The sequence below is a fragment of the Gekko japonicus genome, unplaced genomic scaffold (assembly GCF_001447785.1).
Source record: "Gekko japonicus isolate JY-2015 unplaced genomic scaffold, Gekko_japonicus_V1.1 scaffold961, whole genome shotgun sequence".
Taxonomy (NCBI): domain Eukaryota; kingdom Metazoa; phylum Chordata; class Lepidosauria; order Squamata; family Gekkonidae; genus Gekko; species Gekko japonicus.
In genome coordinates, this window is record NW_015175384.1 from 391,695 (window position 1) to 405,019 (window position 13,325).

The 13,325-nt window shown below is 47.9% G+C and overlaps 1 protein-coding gene across 1 annotated transcript in view; it reads right to left on the reverse strand.

The window, feature by feature from the left end:
* POLE2 (polymerase (DNA directed), epsilon 2, accessory subunit) overlaps positions 1–13,325 on the reverse strand; it is a 54,901-nt gene that overhangs the window by 6,504 nt on the left and 35,072 nt on the right. Inside the window, exons 14-17 of the mRNA XM_015425602.1 lie at positions 10,307–10,366; positions 10,122–10,199; positions 7,630–7,738; positions 6,314–6,490 (exon numbers count right to left, since the gene is read on the reverse strand). Coding sequence (XP_015281088.1) covers positions 6,314–6,490; positions 7,630–7,738; positions 10,122–10,199; positions 10,307–10,366 — 424 coding nt within the window. The remainder of the gene's footprint in view (positions 1–6,313; positions 6,491–7,629; positions 7,739–10,121; positions 10,200–10,306; positions 10,367–13,325) is intronic.

Genomic DNA, 13,325 nt, shown 5'->3' on the forward strand with positions numbered 1-13,325 from the left:
TTTACGGCCAGCAGTTCCAGATAGTTGATATGATGACTCTTCCAAAGGGGTTGCCATGGAGCACCCACACAAGTGTCGTCTGTATGAGCACCCCAACCCCACAGGGAGGCATCTGTGGTGATGGACATTACGGGAACGATCGGTTGGAACGGTGCACCCGCCAACAGATTGGTGTCCACGAGCCACCACTGCAGGGAGACGAGGACCTGCGGAGGCACTACCAGTTGAAGGCTCGGAGGATGGATGGAAGGGCGAAATTTCTTTAGAAACCACAGCTGCAACGGGCGCATGCGAAGGCGTGCATATTCGATCACGGAAGTGGTGGCTGCCATGAGACCCAAGGTCCGCTGAATGTGGACCGCTGATGTCACGTTGGACTGGAACAAACGTTGAATTTCCAGACGAATGGTATCTGCCCGTTGGCGAGGAAGGTACGCCCGAGTGGCTAGGGAGTCTATGACAGCTCCTATGAACTGCACGCGAGTTGCAGGTTGCAGCATGGATTTCTGTAAATTCACCAGAATTCCAAGGGAGGATAGGACCGACAATGTGATGGTGATGTGCTGAAGGAGACATTCTCTTGAATCTGCCACCATCAACCAGTCGTCTATATACGGAAAGATCTGAATGCCCTGAAGGCGAAGATGAGCGACGACAACCACCATTACCTTCGTAAAAACCCTGGGGGCGGTAGAGAGCCCGAATGGAAGGGCTTTGAATTGGTAATGGTCCTCCCCGACTGCGAATCTGAGGAACTTTCTGTGACGAGGATGGATGGAGACGTGAAAATAAGCGTCTTTGAGATCTAAAGTGACCATCCAAGTCCCTGGAGACAGGAGTGGTAAAATGCTTTGCAACGTGGTCATGCGAAACTTTCTGTAAATGATGAACCGATTGAGAAAACGGAGGTCCATGATTGGACGAAGTCCTCCGTCCTTCTTGGGGACTGTGAAATATTTGGAATAAATCCCGCGGCAACAATCCGCCATCGGGACTTTCTCTATAGCGTTTTTTTGTGTCAGCGATTGTACCTCCTGTAGCAGGGCAGGAGACGCCGGGGTTCTGATGAAACGGGAGATTCTGGGAGTCAGAGAAAACTCTATGAGATAGCCATCTCTTATTATAGAGTGCACCCATTTGTCCGTAGAAATGGCGAGCCATGCGTGCAGGAAGGGTGCAAGGCGAGTCTGAGCAGTAAGGTTGAAGTCAAAGTCCCTGTTTGGGATTCTTAGGGAATTTCGACTTATAGGCACCGGACGATTGTCCCTTATTTTTCGGGGGAAAAGACCGTGACTGAGAGGAGGGAGGTCTTTGCCATTGATCCGTAGGTGATTTGTTGTACGGTTGCCTGGTCGACCAAGGTTGCCTAGGCCACTGCTTGGATTTCGAGTATTTGGTCGTGGGGGAGATCCCCAAACTCTTGGACGTCTTGATACTCTTATCCATTTCCTGCAGAACCGTGTCAGTGGTGGAGCTAAACAATCCAGAACCTTCAAAGGGAAGGTCTTCCACCGAGGATCTGGTGTCATATGGCAATGATGAAGAGCGGAGCCAGGCATGTCTGCGTAACGCTACAGAGGTTGCTAGAGTCTTACTAGCGGATTCCAGGGAATGCTTGGCAGCACTAATTTGGTGTCTAGCCAAGACCATCCCTTCATTCTGAATCCTTTTAATCTGAGGTTGGCACTCTTTGGGCACGTGCGGGAGGAAATCATTCAAACGCTTCCATAAATTGAATTGATAACGGCCCATGCAGGCGGCATAGTTCGCCGTTTTAATGCCCATTGCACCGACAGTGTAGAATTTTCTACCAACCGAATCCAACTTTTTCCCTTCTTTTTCTGAGGGAGTAGAGTGACTCGCTTTTCCTTTTGTGGATGAGGAGACGACCAAAGAATTGGGCTTTGGGTGTGTGTATAAAAACTCAGCCCCTGATTCCTGGACCTTGTACATGTGATCCAGACGCTTATTAGAGACATTAATGGAGGCTGGACGAGTCCAAAAGTCCTTGGTAGTTTGCAAGAGAACTTTTGTCATTGGTAGAGCCACGGAGGGCGAAGTGTTAGAGTGCATAATGTCAAAAACGTTATCATCCACAAAACTGGCAACGAGAGTAGGAGTCATAGATAGATCTAATGCCATGCGTTGAATAAAATCTCCATAAGACTTAACATCCTCTGATGGAGAAATAGGTAAATCCGCTTCCACATCTTGCGAGGTGGGCTGTGCATCTACATCCTCGATATGTTCAGAAAAGCCATCTGAATCGGAGGATACATTGGATGGTTCTGGAGATGATTCGAGTAATTCAGGTTGAGACGGTGCCGGTGTGTTAATCGGGGGCACAACCGGGTCTGGTGGATGCGTCGGTATCGACTGCTTCGATACCGATGGTCGATCTTGAAAGCGCGAAATGCGGGATGACACCGACTGACGATCCCATTCAGGTGGGGGTGGTATCGGGAGTGCCCAAGGGTATGGGTATCGATTCCCGTACAAATAATGCCATTGCCTCTCATCCCAAGTCAGGGGAGGAGATGTTGGTCGGTGCCGATCCTCGACTCCACGTTCTGGGGAGGCATGAGAGGATTGACGGCTCGACATATCAGATTGCGACTGATTTGTCTGTTGAGTAAGGTCGATGTCGAGATCCGAACCGATCGGGTGAGGTTCTTGCGTGGGATCTCGACCCTGACTAGCCGAAACCTTATGGACTTTGGGTTTGTCCGTTTTAGGTTTCTTCGACTGCTGTGAGTCTTTGCCCTGCTTCCGGATCTTGGAAGGTACGGCATCAGATATCCCCTGCTTCCGGATCTTGGAAGGTACGGCATCAGATATCCCCTGCTTCCGGATCTTGGAAGGTACGGCAACGGATGACCCCTGCTTCCGGATCTTGGAAGGTACGGCAACGGATGACCCCTGCTTCCGGATCTTGGAAGGTACGGCAACGGATGACCCCTGCTTCCGGATCTTGGAAGGTACGGGGTGGTCCTTTATCGGCGTCGATCGTTTCGGTGCCGAAGCATCGATTGCGACCGTCGACGTCGATGATCCCGGAACGGGAGGACAAGTGTCCGCAGCCAAGGTGGACATCGAGGCGTGCCCGGACGTGTCCAACGGTGAAGAGGACTGTGGAGATAGTGCCTTCTCCATCAGGGCCAAGTGTAGACGAGCTGCTCTGTTTTTTCTCGTCTGGTTCGAAAACTTTCGGCAATGTCTGCACTTAGAGACACAGTGCGACTCCCCTAAACAAACGAGGCAAAGCGAGTGCCCGTCGGTGGGGGATATTTTAAGGCCGCAAGTCCTACACCGTTTGAAACAACCCCACCGCGGGGCCATAGGCCAGCGGGAGGGGAACGTAAATAAAGAACAAACACCGAAAGAAAAATGCTAACTACAAAAATAAAGAAAAAGAAACTAACTAAACGTAAGTTTAGCAAAAAAAGTTTGGTACTTAGCAGACCGAGGCAGAAGGCGTCCTACCAGCGCGGCGGTCAGAAGAGAACTGGCGGGATCTGCGTGCCCCTCCTTGGTCATGCGCAGTGGAGCCGGCGCGTGACCTGGGAGAGGCGCGAAAATCCCTTTTGCTAGCTATCGGTACCGAGAAGGTCAGCGCAGGCGCAGAGTATCTCAAGGGTGTGATGCACAGAGACCACGAAGAAGATCAGAAATGTTCAGAGAAACGAAGGTGTTCAAGAGGCATCGTGTAGGTTTTCAGCACCGGTCTACTGAGTAAAGCTAAATTACATTCAGGAGCTAATTAGGCAAAAGATTATAGCACGGCATGTCTGAGGACACAGAGGACAAAAAGACTCCTGCCTATCTTGACAAGGAAACAGAATGTCTTATCTCCATAGTGAAAACGGTGGTGTATGCTTTACTTGCGGAGAACTAACGAAAGGGTTCACAAATACGAGATGGGCACCACCCGGCTCATGATCCTTTGTTCGTGACGAATGTTGGCTGGTTCATGGTTCGCAAACGGCAGCCCCCATATGAACCTCCACAAACGTTTAAGGCAGTTTGTCGAGGTTCATGAGGAGCAAAACTAAGAAAAGGGTTCATAAATAGAGATGAGCATGATTCAACTCTTGAACCTTTGTTCATGAGGAATTCTGGCCGGTTCATAGTTTGTGAACCGCAGCCCATCCACAAACCTCCACAAACTTTTAAAGCCGTTCTTGGAGGTTTTTGAGGGGCAAAAAACAGGGGTTTAAACCCCTGCTTTCTCATCCCTACAAAAGCTGCCAAAACAGCTGAGTGGCAGGAGCAGGCTGCTCAGCTGTTTAGATCAGATACAGCTGAGCCGTGAGGGCAGCCCAGCTGTTTCAGGCTCTAAACAGCTGAGCCTACTCCCGTGGCCCAGCTTTTTAAAGGGGCTTTCTTGGTTCAGCTCAAAGCCATTTAAACCCCTGCTTTCTGCTCCCCGCAAAAAGCAGCAGGGAGCAGAAAGCAGGGGTCACGAACCTTTACGAACTGGTTCAAGTTGCAAACCAACCTCCTGGTTCGTACAGGTTTGTGGTTCTGTTCATGATGCTTCCATGAACCAACCGGCAACAATGCAGTCTGTGCCCATCCCTATTCACAAACTGACTTGGATAAAAGATTAGAGAGTGTGGTCTAAGCTACTGTGTATAGGTAGCTACGTGATTTTCGCACGATTTCATGTGTCATGTGAATGCTCGTGCTGTGTTTCAGTTCTTTCTGTTGGTTCCAGACGTCTACAATTGTAATGCATTAGTTACTGAATGTCCCATCCTGTGGACATTATTGACTCGCTTTGTGTAACCCACCTTGAGTCCCTGTGAGAAAGGCGGACGATCAATAATGTAAATAAAATAAAATAAAAAGTGAAGCAGCAGCCAGCTAACTCTGTTTAAGAGCTCCTTTATGGAAAAAAGGAATTACGCTCAGTCACCACCTCTTGAGGGCATTCCTAAACTTTTGCATGCAAACAAAACTATGCAGAAATATACACAAATGAATTTTGAAAGGGCAAGTATGAACAGCTGTAAAAGTGTACACTACAACCACAAGGGAGACTGCGACCAAGAAATCAGAAGGAGACTGAGACTGGGAAGGGCAGCCACGGAGGAGCTAGAAAAGTTTCTTAAGTGTAGGCAGGGGTCATTTCCTGCAGGAGCACACAGGAGCGGAGCTCCGGCAGTAAAGAGCCCAGGGGGCGGGCACATGCAACAAGCCCCGCCCCCTGCTCCCAGCAGCCCTCAGTCAGAGTAAGAAGCAGCCAGATAAGTTGCAGAGCTCCCCCCCCCGGCCCAAAACAGTCCAGTGGCACCTTTAAGACCAAGTTTTATTCAGGCACAAGCTCTCCCTCCTCTGCGAGCACAGATATGCACGTTCCCCCCCCCCACAATAGCTAGCAATCCAAAACAGTCCAGTGGAGCCTGATAGGTGGGTGTTGCCTTCTGACACACTTCCAGTGATGTCAGGAGGTGTGGCATATGCAAATGAGTTATGCTAATGCGTTATGCTAATGAGCTCCTGAGCCTCTTTTTCTACGAAATGACCCCTGAGTGTAGGGATGTGTCACTGGCAACCAAGATCGAGATAATTCATACTATAGTGTTCCCTGTTCCTGTGTGTGGGTGGGAAAGCTGGGACAGTGAAGAAAGTTGACTGGAAGAAAGTTGATTCCTTTGAAATGGGGTGTTGGAGGAGAAATTAAAATGACCAAACTGAGGCTATCGCCAGTCTTGCTAGGAAAAGCTGAAGATACCAGGAAAAGAGGAAGATCCAACCTGAGATGGATGGACTCAATCAAGGAAGCCACAAAGGCTCTCATTTCGCATGATCTGAGCCAGGTTGCTAAATGGGAGGATGTTTTGGAGAGCAATGATTCATAGGGTCACTGGAAGTCAAGACACTCTCTCCCTCTCCCCCACTGGTGTAGTGGTTAAGTGCACGGACTCTAATCTGGGAGAACCGGGTTTGATTCCCTACTCCTCCTCCACATGCAGCAGCTGGTGACCTTGGGTCAGTCACAAGTTCTCTCAGAGCTGTTCTCTCAAGGGCAGTCCTCGAAGGAGCTCTCTCAGCCTCACCTACCTTACAGGGCGTCTGTTGTGGGGAGGGGAAGGGGAAGGAGATTGTAAGCCGCTCTGAGACTCCCTTGAGTACTGAAGGGCGGGGTATAAATCCAATCTCTTCTTCTTCTTCTTCCTCTCTCTCTCTCTCTCTCACAGACACACACACACAGAATGCTACAAACAGGATCAATTACATTTTATAAGCACAGTGCATTTTCTTTGCTCATTTGAAACAGGGCTTTCAACATGCTTTTAAAAAAACTTACCGGATTCATGCAGAGGCAATCGGTGTTGGTCACGGTGAATGGGTCATATTTGTCAGCAAAAACAATAACGTCTGGCAGAGGGTAAGTTCTCAAGGTGTAGTCGTAGGCCCAGTACACAGGACTGACGTAAAGGGGGAGCGGAGTCAGATGACCTTGTGATAAGATAGTCTTTACAAACTGCAAGGCGAAGGACAAAGACATGCGATTGCAGATAGAGTACAAAGTAACAAGCCTGGAGAGCCAGCATGGTGAAGTGGTTAGACTAGGATTTGGAAGACCCAAGTTCGAATCTCCACACTGCCATGGAAGCTCACTGGGTGACCTTGAACTAATCACACACTCTCAGCCTGGCCTACCTCACAGGGTTGTTGTGAGGATAAACTGGAGGAGAGGAAAAGGATGTTAGATGTAAGGACTCCATTGGGGAGAAAGGCAGATTATAAATGAAGTAAAATAAAATAAAAAGAGCCATAGACGCTCATTCGTAAATCAATGAATGGTCTTTTCAGTTGGTTACATGGGTTAATAAAGAACACTCAGTCTGGATACACCATGCAAGTGCTAAGCCTAATGTGTACAGAGCTGGTAGTCTGAATAGACTATTGGGGCAGTGTTCCCCCTGAGTTGAGTTAGTGTGAGCTAGCTCACAGTTTTTTAGCCTCCGGCTCACACATTTTTGTCTTAGCTTGGGAAGGAGGGCTCCAGGGCAAACTGATTTATGCAGAAGCCAAATGGCTCGCTCACAACTTTAATGACGGTAGCTCACAAAGTAGAAAGTAGAGGGAGCATTGGTATTGGGAACTCTACTCTCGGTCTTAGGACACAGATTTGATCCTCAGGAGGTACATTATCGCAGGTGAATCGTAATGACGCTTTTGGAAAGTGATACTTCCGCCACACAGAATCCTTTTGGGAAAACTGTTCTCCATAGGGATTCCAATGCAGTTCCAAAGCACACGATCACCTGAGTCCATCCCTGTGTGAAGGTATGACGGAGGCTTTATAGAAGAAAAATTTCAGGCCCAGAGGAAGAAGATGAATGTTTCAATCTTTCCACACGCCCACACACACCATTTATGAGTACCACTCTCCCATCAACTACATTCTTGTAAAGTTGATATATGTTCCAAAATGGAAAGGAACATTGAGAACATAAAGATGCAACAAATGAACAACATGTCCTGAACCTCTTTAGGGTACAGTCCTGGATTACAAAAAATAAGCACATTTAGAATAAAGTACATTAGAACAGCTGCACATTACAGTAAACCACCTCAAAATTTCACCCAAAACGTAAGTGCGCTTTGTTGCCTTACGTGGTTCGGAATGTCCAGACTGCTGCTGGGAAAACGGACACAATTCCGGCACATCTTGTTTACGAGGTCTTCTCGGAAGATAATTATTTCCTGCGTGCAGTACTGAACCCTAAAAAGAAAAAGCATCGGTTTTCTCTCTTCGTAATCTCAAGGAATTTGCGAGATGCAAGTGTCTGCCCACTTACTTTCAATACCTTAGTCTAATTTTTTTCTTCTCTAAGTGGCCATTCTATATTGGACAGGGGAATACATACTTAACAATGACATTGCAAAGATAAGCCAGGGACCAACATACCTGCGGGACCGCCTCTCCCCTTATGTACCCTGAAGAGCCCTGCACTCGATAGACCAGCATCGGCTGGTAATCCCTGGCCCCGACCTGGTGGAATATGCTCCCATTCAAGATCAGGGCCCTGTGGGATCTCTTACAGTTCTGCAGGGCCTGCAAGACCGAGCTCTTCTGCCAGGCTTTTAGTTGATTACAACAAACAGGACCACGGTGTATAATAGCTAGTAAAACAGTAAATCACTGTGTACAATTAAACAATATTTGTTGGGTTTTATATGCAATGTTTATTTTATTTTATTTATTTAATTCAATTTATACCCCGCCCTCCCCACAATGCGGGCTCAGGGCGGCTTACAAGTGAATTCAATTATTAACAAAATTACAACAATAACACTACAATATGCAATATAAAGCTTAGCAGTACATACAGAGTAATACAGTACTAGTTACAGACAAACGACGGAGTTCTAGTACACTATCCGTTTGCGTGTCCTTCTTCAGGTTTGTCATTCTGTAATTATTTCCTCATTAGAATGAAGTGCTGTAAGCCATATTTCAAAATGCTAATTCTTGTACAATTTTTTGATGTACGCTACCGCGCTTAGGTTCTGGTGACTGGGGAGCTCCTATAGCAAGCTCTAATGTGACTGGGTCTACAGCATATAATAATTGGCTAAGCTTCCCTCAGAATTCTAAACATTGCATATAAAACCCAACAAATATTGTTTAATTGTACACAGTGATTTACTGTTTTACAGGCTTTTAGTTGAGGCTGCAGACATCCAACAACTTTTTGGCCCCTCCTGCTCATACTGCCTACCTAAACTGATGAATCTTTGTAGCATGAGTGTGTGTGTGTGTGTGGGCACTCCATGAAATTGCTGAGCAGTCGGGTTAGAAGAGATAAAAGGAAGTCCTTCTTCACCCAAAGAGTGATTAACACATGGCATTCACGGCCACAGGAGGTGGTGGCAGCTACAAGCATAGACGGCTTCAAGAGGGAATTAGATAAGCATATGGAGCAAAGGTCCATCAGCGGCTACGAGCCACAAGGTACAGATAGGAACTCTCGGTCTGGGGAAAGGGATGCTCTGTATTCTTGGTGCTTGGGGGGGGAACAACAGTGGGAGGGGGCTTCCAGTGTCCTGGCCCCACTGCTGGACCTCCTGATGGCACCTGGTGTTTTTGGCCACTGTGTGACACAGAGTGTTGGACTGGATAGGCCACTGGCCTGATCCAACATTGGCTTCTCTTATGTTCTTATGATATATGAAACTGAGGAATCGCCATCTTATGAGTTTTTAGTTGTATTTTAATATGATCTTTTAAAGTTCTAATGTTGAATTTTGTATTGGTTTTCTGTTGTGACCCGCCCTGAGCCCGTTTGCAGGGAGGGCAGGACAGAAGTCCAATAAATAAATAAATAAATGGTATGGATACCAGACACTGACTTAGCAGCAGCAGGTGTGCTAGGTGCCAGGCTGAACGGAGAAGCTGCCAGAGGGTGTGGCTTTGGCCACAGGCACAGACAGCTTTAAAAGGGGATTAGATTAATGGAGGATAAGTTTACCAGTGACTACTAACCCTGATGACTCAGGGGAACTTCCATGGTCAGAGACAGTCAACCTCTGAATCTCAGAGCCAGGAGGCAACATCAGGGGAAGGTATGGGGATATGGGGGGGAGGGATTTGGGAATATCCTGTGTTGTGGTGGGGGGTTGGACTAGATGACCCTGGAGGTCTCTTCCAACTCTATGATTCTATGCCCACTGGTCTGATCCAGCAGGGATCTTCTGATGTTCTCAAGAAGGTGTTGGCCTCTATGCTGTGTTTGTTCGGCCCTCCAGAGGAATTCCGTGGCCACTTTGTGTGACAGGATGTTGGACTAGCTGGACCACTGGTCTGATCCAGCAGCTCTTTTTTTGTGTTCTAATGAAGGCCTCGGTCTCTCTGCCCTATGGTTGGCCCTCCAGAGGAACTGACTGTCCTCTGTGTGAGACAGGATGCTGGACTACATGGATCGCTGGTTTGATCCAGCAGGTCTTTTTTGTGGTCTTAAATTCTTGCTAGGGAGGCAAAAGTGCATCTGGGTTTCCAACACATTTTGAGAGTCCCACTCTCACCCCAATCTGTTGCTTCTGTACTAAGGCTTCAACTACCAAAGAATGCCTGTTTTTGTTCCCAATTAAATGGACACGTTTACCTGCAAGGATTTGTAGTGAAAACAGAAAACGGCACCTGCTCCCTGAATTCCTCCGTGATGTTTTCGGTAAGCGGCGGTCTAAAATAAAGCAGCACAGTGAGCGCGATAGACACATTTGTTATATTCTCACACCACCCTTTCCCAATGAAAGAGTCTGATTTCTAATGGCTCCACTGCAGACATACCGTGGCAAAATGCAGCTGGGGCCAGGATCCTCAGGACCAGGAACGAACACAAACCGACTGCTACAGGAAAAGACATACACTGCGTTTAGTATAATGTCTGAGTAAATCCTGTCTTCAGACAAACAAATGGCAACGTGAATCAAGTATAACTATGGATGTGGAAGCTGAGGTATCTTGGGCAGGCACTCTTCCTCAACATGGTGCCTGCCGGTACTTGAGCTTTTCAGAAAGTGGGTGTGGCCACTGTAAGGCAGGGCTCGTTATTGGCTGCCCTCATTTAAATGAAAGAGTTTTCCATTAGCGGATCAGGCGGACCGAGAGCCAGTTGGTGCAGTGGTTAAGTGCGCAGACTCTAATCTGGGAGAACCGGGTTTGATTCCCCACTCCTCCACTTGCAGCTGCTGGATGACCTTGGGCAAGCCATAGTTCTGTCAGAGCTGTTCTCTCAAGGGCGGTCCTCGAAAGAGCTCTCTCAGCCCCACCTACCTCACAGGGTGTCTGTTGTGGGGAGGGGAAGGGAAAGGAAAGGAGTTTGTAAGCCGCTCTGAGAATCGGAGTGAAGGGCGGGGTAGAAATCCAATTTCTTCTTCTGGTGGTTTCATTTCCCCTTCAGGATTTCCCTCTTTCCAAAAGGCGTGAGGAAGGAGATACTCCATTTGGTTCCGCCTCCTGGGGCAGCCATTTTGGGTTGGGCCCTGCCTCCTGAGGTAGCCATTTTGGGTTGGGCCCTGCCTCCTGTGGCAGCCACTTTGGGTTGGACCCTGCCTCCTGTGGCAGCCATTTTGGGTTGGGCCCTGCCTCCTGTGGCAGCCATTTTGGGTTGGGCCCTGCCTCCTGTGGCAGCCATTTTGGGTTGGGCCCTGCCTCCTGAGGCAGCCATTTTGGGCTGGGCCCTGCCTCCTGTGGCAGCCATTTTGGGGGTGGCAATCATCATCCTCTCTCAACATTCTAAAGGTGCCCACATGCTTTAAAAGTTTGGGGACCTCTGTGGTAAGTTTACTGAAGGGAGGGGAGCTTTTCCAGGGAAAAGCCACAGTGGCTGATGGAGCCTCTAAACCTGACAGGCGGAGGCAGAGCACCAAAGCTGCTCTGAAATACTGTATGTTTTCAGGCATTTCTGGGCAGGGAGGTCACAGTGTCCCATGTATGTGACTGACAGGAGGACACAAAGAACAATTAGCTCTTTCGTAACCACCGAGAAAACGCCTGCTGTGTAATCAGTTATGAGGGCACTCATTCTTCAGAACCGTTACTCGGAACAAATTCTTTTGACAGACACACAAGACGGCCTTACGTAGTGTCAGACCATTGGTCCACCTGGCCCATTACTCCCTTTTCTGACTTGCAGCGGCTATCTAAGGCCTCCCTGCTGGCAAGCCCCCCCAGATCTGCTACACCTTTAACTGAAGATGCTGGGGAATGAACTGGGAGCTCCCCTATACGAAGCATCTGCTTTACCACTGAGTAAACAGACACACAGAAATAAATAAAAGTAGCTGCTGCCAGCAACTTTCTAACTTTGAGGAAGGCAGTAACAATATAAAGTGGAAGGGAGTGTGGCGTCCTCGGTTATTGGGGAGACTGTTTCTTCTTTAAAACACACTCTGTGTACATAAACTTGGTCGTTTTCTGCTGCCCCCAGGAATTAAAAATTCCAATTCTCTCTCTTTTGGTAGTATGAACTAGGGTCTGGGCACTTCAGAGGACTATGTGGCCCTGAGGAAGGACTATTATGATTGCTGGGATAAGTTTAAACAAAAAATGATTTATTTAACAAAGAACAAAATAGGTTTCTGGTTATTTTGAACTGTTGCTTTAGAAAGGAACTTGTAAATATAACTGGCAAAGCTTGGCGTCACAAACAGTCTCTCAAACTCCAATACTCCACTCTGACAGGCTTAGACACTCAGTCTAATCTCTCTCTCCACACAGCCTAAACTCTTCATCTTATTCACACCGAATACTCAAACTTCCATAGTCACACAGACTAAACTGTTTGTCTTATTCACACAGAATAGACTCAGACTCCCATAGTCACACAGACTATGTGCTCTCTCCAAACTTGTCAGGTTCCACAGACAGCAACGGAGTACACGCTTCTCAGAAAGGTTATACTTTATTGAAGAGCTATAGATGCATTAACAGAAGCACTGTTAAGAATGGCGTCGCCCCTACAAGCATAATGGGATATAGGGCATTCGTATGCACCCCCCCTTTTCCCTAAGCCAATTAGCCGGACTCCCGCACGCGGGAGAATAGCTCCAGACCGTTAGAGCCAGAGCTGGGAACCGATAGCACTCCCACAGCCTTCCCTGAGCTCCAGACACTACACCACCTGCACATTTTAGAGATAACAGCATTACAGCAGAGAAGCACAGAAGGAATGCAGCAATAATTAGTACACAGAAAAGGGAAGCCTATGGCCTCCTGAACCAGCATGGCAGCATAGCTGACAACTTCACACACAGAATCACTCTCATAGACACCCCTCCTCCCACACTCTCAGTCATCAGCCAATCACATCACACTTGTCTCCCTCTATCACTCTCCTTACAGTACTGCAGTCAAACTAAACATTTAAAGGAACACACACACCAAAACATGGAATCATTACAGGGAGGTTACCTATAGGGTACAATTTGCAGAACTAGTATGTCCAAGTAGTGAAGGGGTATGGAGTTAAGAAGGCGCAACTGGCTACATTCTTGGAAGGTTTAACCAGACACTGGGAAGTATATTTTAAAAGCAGAGCTGGAAGAGAAAAAAAGGTAAGGCAAAGGCAGCTTCATCTACCCACTTACCCCTAGCATTGCAACTCTTCCAGACCAAACTAGCCTCAGAGGTATCCATTTGGAGGTAGGGTTACTTGGAGGGTGGGTGTTATTGGCACTTTAACCCCTGAGGTCCCTCACCAAACCCCGCCCTCCTGAAGCTCCACCCACAGATCACCAGGGATTTCCCAACCCAAAATTGGCAAAATTGGGGGGGGGGGGGGGGGGCGATTATTGGATATTTCCCC